The sequence below is a fragment of the Hydra viridissima genome, unplaced genomic scaffold (genome assembly GCF_058129835.1).
Source record: "Hydra viridissima isolate aposymbiotic clone 2 unplaced genomic scaffold, HvirCarnegie_v1 scaffold_1, whole genome shotgun sequence".
In the NCBI taxonomy this organism is placed as follows: domain Eukaryota; kingdom Metazoa; phylum Cnidaria; class Hydrozoa; order Anthoathecata; family Hydridae; genus Hydra; species Hydra viridissima.
The window spans coordinates 4,369,633-4,390,489 of NW_028324300.1; the positions used below are offsets into that span (position 1 = coordinate 4,369,633).

Below are 20,857 nucleotides of genomic sequence, written 5' to 3' on the forward strand. Positions count from 1 at the left end.
TTTCAAGTTGTAAACCGCAATGGAAGAATCTATGTCAAAAGATTTGCAACTGAGAAATATTCAGACAGGTTTTTGCAACATCGTCGACAAGGCGGTGGAGGTTCGGTTGGCATCTGGGGATGTTTTTCTCACAAAGGTATAGGCTTCTGTGAGCTGTACAAGGCCGAATTAATCAATACACCTACAAGAACACATTGGAAACGTGTTTAGTTCCATCAATCACACTTGTATGGCAGAAGCAAGCAAGTCATCTTTCAACAAGACGGGGCTTCAGCTCACACAGCTTACTCAATCAAAGAATATTTTTTGAAAAAAAAGTTCAATGTGATGCCCTGGTGCCCTAGATCACCAGATCTCAACCCAATTGAAAATATTTGGTCTTGGATTGACAATCATCTGACATACAATTCGATCAACTCAGCATTTAAAGCAACTTTTGAATGAGTACTGGCTGAAGGTACCTCGCGTGATGTGCATGAAATTAGTTAAATCAATGCATAAATGAGTTTATCTTTGCTATAAAAACAAAGGAGGACACTTTAAATATTAATTTTGCTTTTTTTTTTTCATTTTTTGTTCGAATGCTGCAATTCGTTTAAACTTTTGTGCTTCTTATTTTTCCTATAAGATTTTTTGTAATAGCTTTTTTCTAACTAAATATTAAAATTTTTATAACATGTTCATATTCATTTTAAAGCTAATTACTTTTTCTTTAATAAATAAAAAAAATTAAGTCAATATCATTTTACAGATTTTTTTATTAAACAAAAACCAAACATACTTGATAAAAATTCTGCAATCGTTTAAACTTTCGTGAATAGCTGTAGAAATAGCGCATTAAACAAAAAAAATTAGCTGTTTAAGTCTTCATCGAAACATTAAAACTAATATCAATTCTTTTTTTCAGTAGCCTAAATTTTTTATAATTGTAGCACATCTTGATGGCATACTGTTAACAAGCATTTGACATCGTTCGAGAGTAGTGGCATTCCAGACTTTTTGAGTTCATCCCCCCTCGCCTCTCAACTCATTAAAGTTAGAGGTTTGTTTACTTGGTAAAACCAACTCAATATCGTATCATAAGTTCTCGATTGGATTCAGATCGGAACTTTGGGGTGGCTATTCTAGAACATAAGTTTAATTCTCCTCAAGCCAAGATCTTACAGATCTTGCAGAATGCTTTGGATCGTTGTCATGCGTTAAAATCAAAGTAACTGGTAGGTTATCATTTGCATACGGCTCCATTACGTTTTTTAATATATCTTTATATTTGTATTGATCCGAATTTCCATCAATTTTGACCAGCGGACCGATACCATGCCAGAACATAGCTCCCCAAACCTTAATATTACCCCCACCGTGCTTCACCGTCTTTAGAATATACAATAAATAGTTATCTTGCTTTATAGGACACCCATGGGCGCCGGCAGGATTTTTTTCAAGGGGAGGTAAAATAAAATTCAAAAGTGATATTTTAAAAACTACAAAAATGCATCAATTAATAAAGTCATTTTATTCTGTTGACCAGTGACAAAAGAAAATTAAAGAAAATGTAAAAATAAAAACACAAGAGTTAAATCATTGTTATTCAGTAAATAGAAATTGTAGTCGTCTGCGTTCACTGCCAAACTTATTAAACCCAGACAAACGCTCATAATGCTAATAATGCTAAATTATACCAGATAATGCTAAATTATATAATAATATAATGATTAGTTCAAAAACATTGAATTATTAAATACAAATTAGACATATTCCAAAAAACAAAACAAAAATTAAAATTCCGCAAGTTAATTCAAGTTAATCAAATTAAATATATATAATTATAATAATCAACATTTAGCTAGCAAAAAACACAAAATAATAGTATTATTAAAATGAACATAACACAATAAATAGGAAAAAAATAAATAGGAAAAAAATAAATAGGAATACAATACAGGCAAGAAACATTTTGCCTACAAACAAAAAAACAACAGCATGAAAAAGTAAATGAAACTGACATGCATTCAATTCTTTCTTCGTTAGTTCGAAGTTTATTTGTTTGCGTAAGAACTTTGTTATTGTAATTCGATTTCTTTTTTTTTAATTATTATTTCCTTTATTTTCCTCTCTTCTTTTTATTTTCTATACTTCTCCTTTATCTATTGTTTTTTTCTATTTGTTCTTTTTTTATTTTTCTATGATCTATTTCTATCATATTTTTTTTAAAACTTTCATTCAAACATTTTTTTTTAAAAATATAAAATATGCCTTAATAAAAAAAGCTTCCACCATCGTGGAAGTCATTGCATTTGGTAGTAATATTTCATTTAAACTGTTGCCATTTTCATTACGGTGAGTAAACTATAAATGAGTTAAATTGGTAAGATATCGAAATAAACAGTTAAAAGAAATTTTGTGAATATCAAAATTTGTTATTTTGCTTTTCCATGGGGGGGGGGGGGGGGGGGGGGGGGGGCAACTGCCATACCTTGCCCTTGCCTGCCGGCGCCCATGAGGACACCTAATATAAACTTTTCAATCAGACTAGAAGCGACTATTTTATAGACTAGACTTCAATCAGACTAGAAGCGACTATTTTAAGCGATTATTCAATCAGACTAGAAACTTGGATTCATCACTTTTTAAAACGTTTTTTAAAAAATGAAACATTTTTGCAAACCTTAATCGTTTTATCAATTTTGTTCTGAAACAAGGAGTTCTTTGTAAGACAGCCTTAAAGACCGACTTCTTATAAACGACAACGAATGGTTGGGGCTGACATAACTACTTGATACTGCTCTTCAATATGGGTTTTCATTTCATTAGAAGTTAATTTGACAAAAGTTTTTATTATCAAATTGTCGTATTTAGGTTCAAACAATAATACAAGTTCCTACTAGCAAGTTATCATAAGAAATGCTATTAAAATTAAATACATAGAAACACGCTTTAAAATACAATTAAAAGAAAATATCATGGGGTGTGCTATTTCAACGATCCCCGCTGTATTTGTAAACAATTTTTCCTATGTTTTTAAATTAATTGTTCAACATAAAGATATAAAGTCGTGTGATGTAAAAGTGAATTGCTATTGATATATAAATAATTTGTGATGATTCGCAATGAACAAAAAATTTCTTTAACAATTAATTCTTCATTGATGTTCTATCAGATGACATTAAAATTTTTAAAATTGGTCGATTATTTGCAAAGTTGTTGAGATTCTAGTGAATGGATGATGACCGTATGATTAATTTTGAAGGATACTGTATACTTTCTTATAGTTTAAAAAAATTAACAGTAAGAGTACCTAATTGATTAAATAAGTCTTTACATAAGATTTTAATCATCGCTAACACAGGTTTTGTTTTTTATCAAGAGGGGGCGACACATTGGAAATTCAACAATGACTTTTTCATAATCACCGGCTGACTGGTTCACAAAGTGACAAACAATTTTTTCAAATTAATTTAATATAAAAATTGTTTAACTACATTGTTTGAAATCAAATAACGCAAAAAAAAAAAAAAAAAAAAAAAAAAAAAAAAAAATTATATTCTTTCAAAAACATAATTCCCATAATTAAAAATAATTATATAATAAATGAAGTATTCATCAAAATAAAGTCCTTTTATATGTCACCTTTAAAATCTTCGCTTTTTATTTTTCAAATATAAAAGAAAACTTAAATGAAATATAATTCTATTTAAAGATTTTTTGAGGAAAATATGCAGAATGAAAAGTTATTGATTTCCTTATTTTAAGATTCTATAAAAACTATAACCACACAAGGACCACAAAGATGGCAGCACCATTCAAATTTGTTCCCTTTTTAAACTTAATATACTTCAAGAATTTTTTTATTCAAGGTGGTGTGAGCACAAAGAGAAATACAATCAAGCGGAATTTTATGAAAATTGGACAACAACCGAGATTTGAAAAAACATAGCAAAACAATCATTCATCATCTTCCTCATCATCAGCACCGTATTCTCCAGCATTTGATGCTAAAAAGACTAATCAATCAAAATTAAAAAAAAAAAATCATTCTCTTAAAAATAAAAAAGAAAATATAAAACTTCATTTAAATATTCAAATAAAGTATTTTAGAAATGTTTTACTTGATGACTGCTTCAGAAGTTTTGCCACTTCAGGGTTCTTCGCTAAGTCATACGCAGTTTTATTTTCGTTATTTTTTATTGTTGTATTAGCACCTATCAAAATGTAGAAAACCTCTGTAATATGTCAGTAATCATTAACTTTTTTTTTTTTAATCTATGACTAGCTAAAGGTTACCTTAAATTTATTTTATTTAATTGTATTTGTATCCTGAGTTTGTAAAATTATTTGATTATTATTCATGATTTTATTTGATCAGAAAATTCTTTTTTTATGCTGAATTTTTTATACACAAACAATAATGATAATAAAAAAAATGTAGCAAAACAGCTTGTAGGTCAATAATTTTTAACTTAGTGGTGCAAATACTGTCCAGAGTAATAAATAGTGACCTATTAATAATAATTGAACCATGGGACTTTTGAAATATTTTAAGAACTACTATCAATTTTGATTAATTTTTTTAAAATTGTTTTAAGACAATAGCACAAAGAAATAACAAACTTATTGAGGAATTTCATTTTAAAATTATTTTAAATCTAAATTAAGTTCATTTATTAAAAACCCAAAATATTGAAAAAACCCCCAGGAAATAAGAACAGAAATTAATGTAGCTAAACAATTAAACCTAATGCACTGTGACAAAATTATTTTCAGGAATCTATATTTTAAATGGGAACCTGTTCAGACCCTTAAGCTGCTGTAGGCTTGTTAAGCCATGTTTAGCCGTTGGAAATTTAACCTGTGTTGGCTTTGAGAGACATTGTGCTGTGTTGAATCAGCTTAGGCTGGCTAGCCAGCCATAGTGTCTAAACAAGCCATTAAGTTCAAAAAGCTACAGCTTCAGGGTCTAACTCTGTCCATCTTAAAAGATCTCCAAACCTTACATTTTTCCTAAAAAGTATTCACTACTAATTAAGTTGAAACTAAAAACAAGATAAAGCCTTTTTTTAAAAGTTCTACGAAACATTAAAATAAGTTTTGAAACAATAAAAATTAAAAAGAAAAGATTCATGATTTAAAAAAATTGTAAATGCCGTATATTGGTGGTATATCCAGGTGTATAAGTTGAGACTTATAACTGAATATCTCAAAAATGTTCTTTAAGAATGTAAGATGAAAATATTAATCTATAGGAAATCGACCTTGATTTGTATGGTTAATATTAAACATCTCTTTTCATATAAAAAATAGGAAGTTGACTTAGAAAACAGGTCGACTTATATACCAGTATACACAATAAATATTTTTGCCTGCTTACACAGTTAGTGGCAGTGCAGTAGCATAATTGACACGTACAATCATGCTGCAAGACAATCATGCAAAAACTTGTTGAGACCTCTACTTAATTTTAAATTTAAACCTCGCTCAATAAGTGCCTCAACAATATCTGTATAGCCTTTCCATGAAGCATTGTGCAGAGCTGTGTCACCAAGTTTGTTCTAAAACCACAAAGATTTAAAAAGCATCATGACTAAACACCCTACTTTAAAACATTTTACTTTGTAAAAATTAATTTAAACAAATTTTAGCTTGCATATCCAGCAAGAAACATGTTACAGAAAACTAACCTGAACATCCAGTGAAATATTTATGACATTTAACAGAACAACAGCACAACCTAAAGCAAGTTATTAAAAAAAAAATTCTTTTGATTAAATTTTTTAAATCAATAATTTTATAACATTTGATTATAGTCATCATAAATATAAATCTGGTATGCACACAGCATGTTTAAATATTTGTCTCACCCATGTGGCCCCCTGATGCTGCCCAATGAAGCGCTGTTGATCCAGATTTATCTAAGCCATTAACCGAAACCTGTAAAAAAATATAAAGATAATCATTTTCTTAAAAAAATGTTAAAAAAACAGAAAGTTCCTGGATTGTTTATTGGTTTAAAAATAGATAACCCAAGGTTTTGTTACTTCAAAAATGACAAATTTTACTTGATAAAATAATATTTCCATCAGCAGGTTTCAGAAAGTATTTTTTAATTACCTTGTTATTTAAACACTCATTTAAAAAGTCCACATTTCCTAAAAGCATCAAATTATTGTCAGTCAGAACATTTGTAAAAAGCTCATTATACTTTAACAAAAAACAAGAAATATTTTAATAAAAAATAAAACTTATAGCACTTTCTTTTCTCTATTTTAACAAAAAAAAAAAAAATCAAAAAAACATTAGAAACCCTGACATTGTTACCAATAAAAGTACTAAGTAAACAAATGTACAAAAAGTCGCTTTTTATTGCAGCCACTAATAGGGTCATGTTCAAAGGTTAATAAAAAAATTCAAAATGTTTGATATCTTCCATGGACACAGAAGTGTTTTTTTTTCTTTTTGGATACATTTTTAATGTTTGAACACACACCAATATGCTTAGTGAAATAAACATTACTGCCTAAAGTATTTACTATAACCAAAAAATAACATAAAACAGGCTAATTACTTATTGCATCTAACCTCTTTTGGCTGCTTCATGCAAAGGATTGTTGATTGATTCTGTGCTTTCTTCAACTAAAAACAAAAGAAACCTCAGTCAAGAATATATAACAGGAAAACAAGTTAAAAACTTTAAAATATAGTTGTATAAATTTGAGTTAAATTTGTATAAACTTGTATAAATTTTAAGAGCTTTTTGATAGGGTATACATACCATAGTTACTTGGTATAAGTCCAATTTTATTACCAACACGTGCTTTCCACCATCCATCTCCTTTGGTCTATATTTAAAAAGATTTTATAAATTTAATAAATTAACTAAAATAGTTGAAAACAAGTAATCACATGTACTTTTATGCAACTGCATAAACACCTAACATTTGATTGGTTATTTATGCAAAATAAAATAACATAAACAATTTTTAACATAAAGTTTAAAATTTTAGATACTTTAACCCTTTAGTGCACTTTTCCTAGTACATTGGACATTGTGTTTTTACAAAAAAGAAAATTGAACTAAAAAAATTGGATTATTTGTGTAAAGTTTTGATAGAAATGCATAACTTTAAGAACCTCGTGCATTAAAGGGTTAAATCTGGTGCATTCCAAACAAGAACTGTTAGCAATTTAGTAGCAGCCAGTACACCAGTAAAAAAATGATAACAACAGCTTTTTAAGGGTAAATTTTAATCATATTATGATTGAAAAACATTATGATTAAAAATTGACAGCCTTTCTTCCAATAAACTTAATCCATGAATTATTTAAATAAGCAATACTTTGTTTTTTTCTTCAATTTGTCAATAGAAAAATAGAGAAGCTAGATAAACAAGAACTGAAACAAATTAAAAAAAAAAAAAAAAATTACAAAAGTACCTTATCAATAATATAAAGCAGATCACCTTCTTCAAAAGATAGCTCATCCCCCTTAATAAAGAACAAAAAATTATTTTATGCAATAAACCTGTTAAATCTATATCATTTAATGTAATCACCTGAACTATGCTCTAACAAACAAAATTAGTATTTCTCTGTAACAGCCTTTCTGCATATATTATACTTCTTAATTTGAATAGTGAACCACATGAGAAAAGATATAAAAGGCTAAAAGAGTAACTTGAATAAGATATTTGATTGAACAATCTTTTGCAAAACAGCCGATACTTAAAGTCTTGAATAAGTTTAGACACTAAAAGGCTCCACTATTTAGAGTTGATCTCAAAATAGCTAAAAGATTACTTGCTTTCATCATCTCTGAATTTTCACATTACATTTTAATTGCTTTTTTTTCATTTTACTTATTTGTCTTCTAGCCGAGGAAATAAACTGCTGGGTAACCTTGCAGTTTATTTCCTCAACTACAATTTAAACATAAAAACCTTGTTTTTATTTATATTGTCTGCATTATATCTACATACTACTGTTTAATTAGGAGCTGCTTGAAATTACTTGTTCTAATGCCAAAAATGATGTTAGAAAAGTAATAAAAAGCAGATTAACATGTTTGCTGATTTAAAATAAAGCACAACTCGACTAATCCCGAAGATTTTAAAGTTCTCACCCTTGCTGCAGTGTATGGGTATATAGCTTTGAACACCTGAACATGACCTAAATATATGCATAGCATCTTATAATATAAAATAAAATCCTCAGATAACTCACATAAAAACAACAATAACAAAATGTAAACTCTATTACCTTATTATTCTTTACAAACCAATGAATTCATAATAATTAAAGAATTGAACTACTTTCTGTTTATTCTGAAGAGATTTAAAATAGAAAAGGGAACACAAAAATATTAATCTTATTTATTTCAGATCTAAATTTAAAACAGATTCCAAGAGATCTAAATTTACAAAGTTCAAATTATCAAGAGACTTTAATTCATAAAGTGTATAAAAATCTCATGTTATTTTTTTTTGTTTTCTTTGAAACATGAAATTTATTTTAAAAATTTGAAACAAATAACTGTTCATTTCATCATTTTCAATCATTCTCTGTTCAATTTCTGCATGAAAATTTTAAGAACATTAAATTTTTTAAAAAGTATTTTAACAAGATAATCTAAATACACAAATGAAAGCAAATATAGTATTTTTAAATGCTACCATAGATTTCTAGGGTCTAAACAGATTATATCTGAGACTAAATATAACACTGCTTCGTGTCTTAAACATTTAAATCAAAAAATTACATTCTTTTTCACATCACTTAAACTGGTAAAATTGTGTGAAGATTTAACAGTGATTTAAAGGAACACTTTGAGATCTTTGAAAGGTTAAGTGAGCTGAAAAGTGAGCTGAAAAAAACTTTTACTAATTTTTTTACACAAGGAATTAAATTCAACAAAAATGTTTTTTTTTTTTTTAACTTAATTTTGAAATAATCATACATCAATATCTAAAATTTCTTTATCATAAAAAAAAAATTAAAGGAAACTATATATAAAAGTTTAAAAATCTCTTCATTTTTAAACAAACCTGGTCTTGATGGTGGTGGAGGTGCTGGTCGAGTTGGAAGACTCATTTGGCTTGTTTATATTAATTATATAACTGTCATATATACTTTATATTTCCCTCTAACAAGTAATATATCATACATGATACTATTTGATACGTGTGTAAACATAATCGAAAGTATGATTATAATTGCCAATCCAATAATAAAAAGCAGACATACAAACAGAAAAATTTACAATGATATTTAGTGACACACAAACACTAAAGTCAAATGAAATACAACTTCGCATATTATTTCAATTTAGGGTAGGAAATCATTGTTCTAGGCTGCAGCGTTGCATGTTGTTACTTGTTTTTAGAGTGTTCAACAACTTTTGCATAATACACTATAACTGAGCTAAAACGATTTCGTTACTCTTTAATTATAGTTGCAGGCAGAGGTTCTTTTTTTAATTACCAAATTCATTGTTATGCATGGACTTAGACTATTATATCGATCTCACTTCTCTTAATAGGCGCTGAAACGAATGTTCCACACAAATACATGAAAATCACTCTCCGCGACCTTGTATAAAAGGTATGACGTTCTTATAAAAATAGTGGTTAAAGAGTCATTCAGTTCGCAAGGTATTCTATACTGGATACAGATTTAGAGGATTTGGATGATTTAATTTTTTTAAAAATAAATTGATTGTTTTATGAATAGTTACATTGGAACAAATACATTATTATATAAGTCTCTTTTACCCGAAACAATTGTTTTTAATCCTTTTATGAAGAAGGAAAATTTTCCAGTGAAATTCATCACAGAGCGAATTATCGAACTCATTTTTGGGCAAAGGCTTATAATTTTTTAAACTGTAAGATTTTACCAGACTGAAAAACATAAAAAGCTTAAAGATAATTAATATTTATAAAAAAAATGTTAAGGAAAGGCATCTGAAGTTAATTAAGCTGTGAATTACACTTAGAAGGAAAACAATTTTCAAGATTAGAGTTTTTATTTATTGTTGTACCAACTAAATATTTTAATTATGTTTTCAGTTCTAAAATACGATTTAAGTAATAGGTCTTAATTAGTTTAGAAGGTTTCGAGATGTAAATAAAAAAATCTTTTTCCATCCGTGACCGACTAATATTTTAAAAAACCCCCGTGAAAGCGCTTGATAGAAGAATGACATTAATTTACACTTCATTATGACTTCAAATTAAACATTGATCAATTCGTCCAAAATTAAAACGTCTCTTGTGCATTTTGTAAAACTTTAAGGACTTTTTAGTTCTAAAAATTATTTGATTGTTAGTTATGAGGCATTCAAGAATCTGAAACAATCAAAACATCAAAAAAAAAATTGACCCAAGAAGTTTTGGAGTTGGAACAAAAACTGGCTTTTTTAATGTCATCATATATTTATGGTATTTAGTGACATAAAGCAGCCTGAATTTTACGTTTCTTGTCCACTTTTTTTAACATGATGTTTTGAGATCTTTGTAAATTTTTAAAACTCACAGGGTTTTAAAAACTTTCAAAGATCTTTTTTTCTATTCTTGAGTGTAGACAGATGAAGAGTCATAACTAAAAAGGTAAATTTTTTTACTACAGTGTAAAGTAGTGTCCTGCTTGCTCGGGCAAAAATCATGGGGGAGGAGAGAGGAGGAAGATATTTAACATTTTGTAACATCCGACAAACTTGAATGAAATTATTACTACCTGAATTATTGCGTGTTTTTTTGTCTTAATGGCTAAAACAAAATTTTGTGCACGCCTCTTCATGACAAGACACATGTTATTATTAAACTTAACTCAATTAATTGCTAAACTCTTGTGGCAAATTTAGTTCTTTACAAAGCGTAGTTCGTTATATTTTAATATTTTTTACAAAGCGTGGTTTGTTACATTTTAATATTTTTGTAAAACTTTCCTAAAAACTTCTTCAAAAAAACGAGGCGCAAAAAAACGTTGGGTGCTCGTCGCCTAAAAAATGGATGCAAAGAATCTCAAGTTTAAAAATAGAATGTCCGATAATATTCATGAAATTTTGCAAAGAAAAACTTTAATTGATCATTATCATACATTGACAGTGAGGACGAGCATTCGCAAGAAGAATATTCCACTACAAAAAGTGAACCACCACCTCTGTCCATGGCTGCCGAGAGAAATTTCGGGCCCTGGGAAAGTTTTTTTAAGGGGCCCTCATTATGATTTATTATATACCCAGGACTGATAGAAGCGTGCTCTGGTCCTTGAAAATTAAAAATAAAAGTTAATTAAATTTTTTATAAGTCAAAACTATTTAAATCTTTTAAAAATTATTTTAAAGAATTATTTGTACACACACGGGGCCCCGGGAATCTTCCCCGTCCACACCCCCCTTTCGGCGGCCATGCCTCTATCCATATTGGTTTTAACTATATCTGTTCAATTAGGATGGTATGTACAAATTGATAAGTGACAAACAATTCAAACTGTACAACTTACATTGTTTGTCACTCATCAATACTCACATCGTCCTTAAACTACAAGTAAGGAAAATATGTTGGTCTTAAAAAGAACATCTCTTGCAATTAAAATGTCATCAAAAACTGAGCATTTGCTTATGGTCTGCCAGACCTTTTTTAATGAGATGTATCTGACGTAAGAATAAACGAAAGGGTGAGAACTTTAAAATCCTTGGGATTGGTTGAGTTGTGCTTTATTTTAAAATCAGGAAACATGCATTTCATTACTTTTTTAACATCATTTTTTATGTTAGAACACGAAAGAAGAGATGTTTTTACAATGTTTTAAAAGTAGATGTAACATTTATCGTTGTAAAATTAAAAAATTGGGTGACAACTCAATGCAAAATAAATAAAACAATAATTCAAATAAATATTTATCTAAATAATTTTTAATTAAATTCATAACTTTTTAAAATAATTTTTTTTACACACACACACTAAAACACCCCCCTTTTGTTAAAAGATTTTTTGCACACACACACGCACACACTTTTCGTGCCGATTAAATTTACTAGCGACAGTCAACACTAATTGCAAAATAACAATTACATTATTCAGAAAAAATATCAAAATTTGTAAACGTGAAAAAACGTTTCACTTTTGAAAAAGATTTTAAAAGGCAATAAGATTTTAACTTGCTCCAAGCCTTACGTTTTTTGTTTTTTTTTTTAAAAAAAATATCAAATATAATTTCAAGCACTTCCTTCATTAAACAAAGATCAAACCATGAAGCCATCTTAAATCAACGCGTAATTTGGTTAGTCGATGAAGTTATGTTAAAAACACATTGAGTTAAAGTGGCTTTAAGCCAATAAGTATGTATTTTTTAACACGCAAAAAATGTTATTTTAAGCATAAATGAAAACTGCTTACAAAAAACGTTCTAACAAAATGTTCTTTTAGAGCTTTTTTTTAAAAAAAAGTAAATTGCATGGATAGCAAAAAACCAAAAAAAAACAACAAAAAAAATCGATTTTATAAAGGGATGTTTACCCACACTAAAGGAGAGCCATTTTTTACCCAAAGTGCAAGAAAATTTTTGCTTCAATCAGTAATAAAAGAATTGGGGATTGGTTTCGTAACCTCCATGCTTTATAAATTTTGCTTTCGGTTAGTTTACAAAATGTAACGAAGAAATCAAAATCACAAAATTGCAAACAAAACAACAATCGGTCGATTGTTGTAATTTCTAAAGACTTTCGCAGATGGTCTTTTAACAAAAGGCTTGAACAAGGCTGATTATTTTCAAAAAAGGTTTTAAATTACACACTTCTATCTACGAAAATTATGAATAGTTTGCTGTTTTAGACACAGTACGAAAACAATATTGAAAATGTGGAGCCTCTAGATAGTTGTAACTAATATTAAAAGTTTAAAAACTTTTATCGATGTTAATGAAAAACCATTATCATTTATTTCAAAATGCATCAACTTGAAAATGCTAAAAGCCATCTATTAAAATATTAAAACGTTATTCTGTATTTTTTAGCATGGTTTATCATGTGAGCAATCATGTCAAGACATGATCTACAAACTCCAATCATGTTTTTCGTGGATAATCAAGTAAGTAAATAACACTAAGCGTGGAATAGATTCTTAACACAAACCATAGTTTTTTCTAACAGAATCGAAAGCGTACCAAAATTACAAAGTTGATTACAAAACATAGTTTGGCAATTTTTATTTACTTAATAACTAGGAACATAACGCTGTCCTAGTTTGACAGTGTAACATCTAAAGGTAAAAAATTTTTGAGAAAAATGTTATATGAAGTTATAAATCCCAAAAATGAGCCTTTCACACAAAAAACTATTGTTGTAAAAGATTGTTAAAAAAACAATGAAAAACAAATTATTTTGATATATTGCAGGATTGAAGTGGAAAGATCCCTCATCGTTCATAATAAACACAAATCTCACAGTGGCTATTTTTGATATGTTGCGCTGCTGAACTGGTGCAATGATAAATGCATCTTTAACAAAACTGTTCCTTTGCAACTGTTCCTATACAACTGTTCTTATTAAACTTAAATTTCTTCGCAAAATCTCAGCTGGAGTTAAAAAGTAACTCAAAGTCTACTTTTTAACTCCAGCTGAGATTTTGCGTTTTAAAGTTTAACAAGAAGCTTGATGGTCTTTTCATCACTATAATTTAATCTAAAAAAGTTGAAAAACTTAATAATAAACAATTTTCCGAAAGGTTATCAAATAAATAGTATCAAATAAGTGGAGGTTGTAGAATTTAAAGTCGATTGGGTAATGTAATTTATAGTTGCTGTCATTTTTGGTTTATTTTTTTAGAATTATACCAATCATTTTCATCTTTTGGGGTGTTAGTGTTCGGATCAAATATGATCGAACGGTTACTAACTTTTCACCAATTAGGTAATTTTTGTTAATTAGGTAATTATTTATCAAATAAGTAGTTTTTATAATCTCTTTAATTTCAAATTTACCATCACAGTCTTTACGTAAAAAGATCTAATTTTAGGAAACGTTTTATTTTAGTACAGAAGTAACGCAAGAAAAAAAAATCGCCGTTTTAAAAAATAACATGCAACCATTTAGCGCCTTAAGAACACCGAAAATTGTAAGGTAATTTTATTCGCTTTTTATTAAAAATTAAATTATTACAAAAAATTAATTAAGATCAATTTTCAAATTGTACGTAAAAATAACACTTGTAATTGGTTGAACAATCTGTTACTGAAGATGAAAAAAAGATATACGAAATTAAAGCATTTGAAACAATGCATTCTTACCAATTACCTGATCGAACAATTTCTAAAAAAAGTTTTTTTTCAGAGAAGAGGGAAAATGCGTGTTAAATAGGAAGCCAGCCGAAAATGTTATTTTTTTGAAAACCCACAAAACCGGATCTTCTACAGTAACAAACGTGATGCAAAGATTTGCAAAGTCTCATCGCCTCAGTGTAGCTCTACCAAAATGCGATCACAGGTTTTGTTATCCTCATAAGTTTGAACAGCGATTTTTAGATAGACACCATCCCAATAACAAATACAATATGCTCTTTAACCATGCTGTATTTCATAAACAAAATATGCTTAATATCATGGCAACCAACAACACAAAGGTTGTAACAATTATTAGAGAGCCTTACTCACAGTACGACTCTGCCGCTCAATACTTTAACTATAGAAAATTTTATAAACTTAAAAACGATACACCTGTCCTTGATGCTTTTTTCGAAAATTCCGATGATGAGCTTAGAAAGATTGTACAATCCTTTAATCCACTTAATGATAGTGGAGGGGCGTTTTCATTGGCCAAAAACCCTAATGCTTTTGATTTGGGATTCGACGTTTGGAATGAAACTCCTGAATATATCAATAAAGTTCTAGAATCTATTAGACGCGACTTCCATCTTGTAATGATAATGGAGTATATGGAAGAATCCTTTGTCCTGTTGAAAAATGAACTTTGCTGGAAATTAGAAGATGTGGTCTTCTATATTCATAATGCAAGAAAAAATAAAGTAGAGAGCACAGTTCATAGCCAGAGAGTAAGAGAGCGGGTGTTAGCATGGAATAAGTTGGATGCTGCAATCTACAATCATTTTAATCAAACATTTTGGCAAAAAGTCAGAAACAGTGGCGCAAAATTTGATCTTGACGTCAAAAAGTTAAAAGAACTGAATAAGAGTGTTAGCGAGCGTTGCTCAACTGTTAGCAAGGAAAACTTTTTAGTCTTTTCCATGATCCATCGCAAAAGGATTGATTTTTGGAACGATGCAAATAAATGCGCAGATATTTTAGCAAACGAAATTGAATTCACAAATTGGTTCAAACTTGCTTCATCTTTAGGCATTAACAAGAAATGGCACCAAAAATGGTCTTAATAAATTTGTGAGCAATCTATAAAAAGGTTTCTTGGATTCAGCTAAAAAGATCATTTAAAAACTCTAAGCGAAAGTAGCAAGATTAACGTTAAAAGAAGAAAAAAAAAAAAAAAACGAAAATTCTACATTCCTAAAAAACCGCCGTAAGAATATGAGATATATGAAAATGCAACGTTTGGAAATATTTTATTAGCAGCCAAATGTTTAACAACTGTAATATTAAACTAAATGTTTTAACTTACAGGCCATCATTTTTCTGGTTAAATGAAAAATGGTTGATATCCCATTTAAAAAAATCCTAGAAATATTGTTTTTTATAATGGAAATATTCTAATTTTATTTTTGCAGAAATTCTAGTTTTACTAATCATTCAATGGTCTTTTTTGTTAATTGAATTTTTATATGCTTGAACAAATATGTTTAAATCTCGTTCTAAAGTCTTTTAAACAACATTTTTCCATGGAAATCTTAAGCTTATTTCAAAATAACTCGGAATTTTATACTCACTTGGGAATTAGATTTGAATCTAACATTACTAGTACATTAACAACATCTCATAATACATGTTTAATAACTTGATAAATACTCGATTATACAAACCAAAAGAATGGGTAACAAAGGAATAAGAAAGGAACAAACGAGATTTCTAAGTAAAACTACTTAGAAACCTATGATCACTTCCCTGGATTATTTCGCGTATTTGTTATCAGTCCATTATGTTGCAATTTATTTGTTATCAGTTCATTATGTTGCAATTTATATGTTATTAGTTCATTATGTTGCAATTTCTTTCGATTAACCTTTTTTAAACGTGAGTTGTTTTTTATATAAATAAATTTTTAAGTTGTAAATTATCTTTCTTTTTTGATATTCAGTTTTCAAAACATTTTTGAATATGTTGGCTAAAGATAAAAAAAAACAAAAACAAATTGCTACAAAATGTTAAAGTTTAAAAAAGGTAAAATATCAAAATGAAAACAAGTCAGAACAGAAACAAGTTAGAACAAATAAGTATACCCTTAGTATAATAAAACAATATTTTTGTATAAAATCTTCAAAGCTTAACATTAAGTATTATAGAAGTTTTATATTTTTACTGTATAAAGATATTTATTGTAATAAATTACGGAATGTTTTGCTATAAATTTTACTATTGTAATTAAAACTGTAAAAAATCCCGCCTCCCCTACCTCACCCACAGTTTCATTTCAATTTTTATTTTTACAATACTTTTTTACAATACGAAGTGTTTAAAAAATTGTTTCAATAAGAAAAATGATTTTCTGATTTATTTCAGATGTAATTAAAGTTCATGTCTTTCCATTCAAACATTTTTCTGTTCTGATATTTTCCCATTCCGACTTAATTTCTACTAAAAAAACTTTTCATTTGGTTAATTTGCTAAGCTTACCTAAGGACACAATTTTTATTCTGACTTATTTCAGTAACTCTCAAAAAAAGTAATAACCACGTTTAGAGAGAAATTATTATTTAAGATTATTAGTAGATGTTTTTTTTGCACAAAAAAAAACAACAACTAAAGTTGTTAAATTAATCGCAATCTTAAGAATGCCATTTTAACATTTTACTCTTGTATTACTATTACACAGTTTATCAATTTTTCGTTAATTATTTTACACTAAGAGACTGGATCCCTATAAACGTTTTTCAAAATAAAGTAAAAAAGTGCTAAACTCAATCTTGTAGATGAAAATAGATGTAATTTAATCGATTATATGAAAATTTTTAGGAACAACTGGGTTTTCTAGTTTGGCTGCCGAATGAAAAAAAAAGCCAATCAAGTTCTATGGCTATACATGCAATCCAAATTCAATCGCTGACAATAAATAAACTTTCAATTTTATCTCTCACGGTACAAATTGTTTTTGAGTAATAACACTACAAAACAACATTAGGCTTATTCAAACTTTACATTTTATGGATTTTTCGTTGTTTTAATGCTTAAAAACAGTTTTTACCGAATGTCGCACTGAGAGGGAGCTAATACTCAAGCTGCCAAATTTTCCTTATCTTAACTAAATTTCTATTTCATACTTAGTAATGCTGGATAATATGTGAAAATGTCTTAATTTTATAAAGGTTTTGTGACCCAGAAAATATTTATGCTTAAAACTATTTATAACTTAAATTCTTTTCATTTTTTTTCAAAAAGTTAAATTTTGTGAATCAAATTTTAAAGCTTTTGGTATCTTAAAGAGCGGTTACATTATTTCTAAACGCTTTATTTTAAAACACTTTTCTTTATTTCTAAGAATTAATTGGCAAAAAAAATATAGACGTTAAAAAAGATTTATACACATCGCACTGAAAATGCTCCTGCAGAAAATTTTGTTACAAATTCTTGTGATCTTGTTATACCAAACCAATCTATCTGAATGTGCCCACTGAAGAGCGTTTAGATAAAAAAAAATAAATAAATAAAACAATGACGGTTGATGATAAAGGAGAAATGATAGGGTCTTACCGATATTAATTTGTACATTTTTAGTTAATAAAATATTAATTTACCAAACTTAATAAGTTTTAAAATCATGAAACTTTAAAGTATTAATCTTTTTTTACACAACTTTTTTACCACATTAAGCAAGAATATTTGTCTCTATTATACATACTGTTAAATTAGGGCAAATGTTTCAGCTTGCCCAGATTTGTTGGTTGTCTTGGCACTAGTCTTAAATAGGATGAGCAACTGCGTAGTTTTTCCCGGCACAATCCCGATTTTTTTTTCAACCAAATAATTGAAAAATAAAATTATATACAGGTTCTTACTCTGTCTGTTTTGTGTTTGACTCAGTTTCTTGAATTTCAAAAAATTGGGATATTATTTTTAATATCGGGACGTAGGACAATTTTTATAAAATCGAGACTATCCCGGGAAAAAACTGCGCAGTTGGTCACCTTCAGCTTTCAGTAAAAGTTTTATCTTTCGATCGAGATTTGGTTTGCAGCTGGCTTTATTAAAAGCATCTTTTAATTTTGTAGTGTTATTTACTTTAATGTTACTACAAGTGTATCTTAGAGTAATTTTTTTCAAAATAAACTTAAAAGGTTACCAAATAACTAAACTTGGCAAGTATTGTCTGTATAGATGTGTTTAGGATTGCTTTCACTCCTCCAAAAAAGAATGATTGCTCTCACTCCTCCAAAATAAATTTTGATATTGCATATTAAGACCGAACCGTTCGGCATTCGACAAAAATTTACAATCGAACATTTAGGTTAAAAAACATTTTAGTGTTTAGAATAAAAAAAAATTAGGTTCGGCGAATCCCTAATGTTTATTTCATCCGTGTCAAGAACGCAGTGAACGGGAACTTCTTTTTCGTTCAAAAACAGAAATTTCGGTTGCTGAAAATTCTGTTTTCTACGTGTTCATAAAAATTCTGGTTTCTACCTGTTCATAAGAACATTTAGGGATTTTTAACTTTTTTTTTTAATTACGGATTTCGGTTTCACTCAAACTTCGTCACGGTTTTATCCACAAAAAAACACACTCATTCCAAATAAATAAAGATACAGCCTTTGGAAAAATTGTTGAGGAATCTTAGTATGGAACTTCTTTAAGACACCAATGTAGAAGTACATTTAAGGTACCAGTGTAGAACTACATTATATACAGATTTAATGTCTAAATAATGTTAATACTTGAACCAATCTTTACTTCACAATTTGCCCTAACTATATTACCTCAAAACATTGTTTTTTACTATAAAGGATATACTTGTATCGTTAGAGTAATTTCTAATATGTTCAAAAGTGAGTTCATTAAGCGAAGGTGGAAAAAATAAAAAAACGTATAAAAAAAACTCTTGGGACTCTACATCGAGGTAAATACTTAAAAGATATTTTCCAATCAAAAAAAGTTTTTTTTGTCTGTTAAGTAGATTTATACTGAGTTATTTAAAAACATATTGATGGTCAACAGATAAAATATCGTGACAAACATTTTTCACTAATTCAGTCTAAAGCTTTTTTTAAAAAACGACCTCTGCTTTTTACGTCAGAACAGAATCTTGTACAATATAAAATAAGAGGATTTTTAATTGTTAATATTTACAAGAATTTTTTTCCTTCTTTGTCTCCAGTAAATCTCCTAATGCGTGGACGAAGAAGACTGTTAACCATCATGATGTGTTTAAAGAGTTTTAATGCATTTCAATTAAAAAAGTTAATTTTATATATATATAACTATATAGTTGAATAGTCCTATGCATATTAAAATAAATAAAAATATTTAAACGATGACTTTAATTTAAAAAGTATCGACTTTTTCAATAAAAACTTTATTTCGATTTTAAATGTAAGGTAACAAAATTATTACTTTATTTGCCTTTAAGCTGTAAACTGTAAGAGATTTAGTCTGGTTATGTCTTTCCCAGGCTAAAAAGTGTGAATTTAATTCTCGCATTATTTTTATTACGTATCTCGTTGTATTCCATGGACACTTTTCAAAAATTAGGACTCGTAAAATGAACTGATACAAGTAACAAAAACTAGATGCATTTCAAATTGATGCACATAATAACAGAATTTCTTTCTTTCACTGGAAATAATTTGTATTAAAAATGTTTTTGATTCAACAAAGTTACCCCTAACACTTTTGGTCCGGACGATGCACAAAATCTTACACTTTACATCGTTCAAGGCTTTCTTTCTTAAATTCAGCAAAACTTGTTTCCATTTTCTGTTCTGTTAAATGTTCCATTAGATTAAGAAAAAAAAAAAACAAACGAACAATCAACAAAATAAACTCGTGCAATACCTTTCCACGTAAGAGAAAGGGCTAAATTTCTGTTTAGATATTTACCGCCAATATTTTAGTTAGACAAGAATATGACAAGGAATAAATTTCAAATTAGTTTCTCCAACGTAAACATGTGATCGCAAAGAATGCAATGTCAGTTATTGCATCAAAATACAGCGTTCTAATCGAAGTTTAACCGTTAATTGAAAAAAATCTAAATCATTTACTTGTCTGCCAGAAATTCTCTGATGCTATTTAGTAATTCTTTTTTCACTTCATCTGGAACCCGCGCTCTTGCTCTAGGGGTTAACTCAGCTACTAGTTCATCAACCGTAACATTGTCAATTCCTTTTTCTTTTACTATCTGACGAGCGTATTCTTTTAACTCTTCGCGCCAACCGCTCTCGATGAGCCGAGCACGCAACATATCCTGTAGACGTTCTTTTTCTCCAGTCTCAGTTAAGCGTTGATTAATTTTTTGTCTGACTTGAATTTCACGCTTTTGTGTCATTTTAAAGCAAAGTGTTAGTTAACTGCAAATAAAGGAGTAAGATATAGGTAAGAATTAATAAGAAATATAAAATAAAATTATTTACAAACATGTTTAAGTCATCGTTATAAAAATTGATCAGGTCGAGACATAAACTTCTCAATTATTATCAACATACCGATCGCAGTAAATATCGCTTCGAAAAGCAAATAAACAGAAAAAAAATTT

General features: G+C 28.5%; 3 protein-coding genes across 7 annotated transcripts; 1 reads left to right on the forward strand and 2 right to left on the reverse strand.

The window, feature by feature from the left end:
• Positions 1-3,690: 3,690 nt before the first annotated feature.
• On the reverse strand, positions 3,691-9,187 carry LOC145187415 (osteoclast-stimulating factor 1-like). Its single transcript, XM_090069492.1, has 11 exons — positions 9,036-9,187; positions 8,114-8,160; positions 7,429-7,479; positions 6,767-6,833; positions 6,574-6,627; positions 6,106-6,143; positions 5,856-5,925; positions 5,676-5,725; positions 5,468-5,546; positions 4,107-4,199; positions 3,691-3,992 (listed from the first exon to the last, which is right to left on the reverse strand). The coding sequence occupies exons 1-11, from the start codon at positions 9,079-9,081 to the stop codon at positions 3,943-3,945; spliced, it is 645 nt and encodes a 214-aa protein (XP_089925618.1). The 5' UTR covers positions 9,082-9,187; the 3' UTR covers positions 3,691-3,942.
• A 3,590-nt stretch (positions 9,188-12,777) lies between these two features.
• LOC145187590 (galactosylceramide sulfotransferase-like) lies at positions 12,778-16,513 on the forward strand. 5 transcript variants are annotated; one of them, XM_090067517.1, is made up of 5 exons: positions 12,778-12,870; positions 13,006-13,079; positions 13,817-13,900; positions 14,024-14,110; positions 14,321-16,513. In XM_090067517.1, the coding sequence occupies exons 2-5, from the start codon at positions 13,039-13,041 to the stop codon at positions 15,372-15,374; spliced, it is 1,266 nt and encodes a 421-aa protein (XP_089923643.1). In that variant the 5' UTR covers positions 12,778-12,870; positions 13,006-13,038; the 3' UTR covers positions 15,375-16,513. The 5 variants fall into 5 exon arrangements, with proteins under 5 accessions (XP_089923643.1, XP_089923655.1, XP_089923647.1 ...); XM_090067521.1 differs by having other exon boundaries at positions 12,813-12,829; XM_090067529.1 differs by having other exon boundaries at positions 12,783-13,079; positions 14,029-14,110; positions 14,321-16,297.
• Positions 16,514-19,897: 3,384 nt separating this feature from the next.
• LOC145187323 (transcription and mRNA export factor ENY2-like) lies at positions 19,898-20,703 on the reverse strand. The gene has a single exon (XM_080063689.2). The coding sequence runs from the start codon at positions 20,648-20,650 to the stop codon at positions 20,363-20,365; it is 288 nt and encodes a 95-aa protein (XP_079919815.2). The 5' UTR covers positions 20,651-20,703; the 3' UTR covers positions 19,898-20,362.
• Positions 20,704-20,857: the final 154 nt, after the last annotated feature.

Excerpts from the sequence above, each read along its gene's own strand:
- LOC145187415 (XM_090069492.1), bottom strand. The coding sequence starts at position 9,081 with ATGAGTCTTCCAACTCGACCAGCACCTCCACCACCATCAAGACCAG. Across the intron at positions 6,144-6,573 it reads GCATGAAGCAGCCAAAAGAG|GAAATGTGGACTTTTTAAAT; the intron begins GTTAGATGCAAT and ends TGATGCTTTTAG. Across the intron at positions 5,926-6,105 it reads ATGAGTGTTTAAATAACAAG|GTTTCGGTTAATGGCTTAGA; the intron begins GTAATTAAAAAA and ends ATTTTTTTACAG.
- LOC145187590 (XM_090067517.1), top strand. The coding sequence starts at position 13,039 with ATGATCTACAAACTCCAATCATGTTTTTCGTGGATAATCAA. Across the intron at positions 13,080-13,816 it reads TGTTTTTCGTGGATAATCAA|AATTATACCAATCATTTTCA; the intron begins GTAAGTAAATAA and ends TTATTTTTTTAG. Across the intron at positions 13,901-14,023 it reads ACTAACTTTTCACCAATTAG|TACAGAAGTAACGCAAGAAA; the intron begins GTAATTTTTGTT and ends GTTTTATTTTAG.
- LOC145187323 (XM_080063689.2), bottom strand. The coding sequence starts at position 20,650 with ATGACACAAAAGCGTGAAATTCAAGTCAGACAAAAAATTAATCAACGC.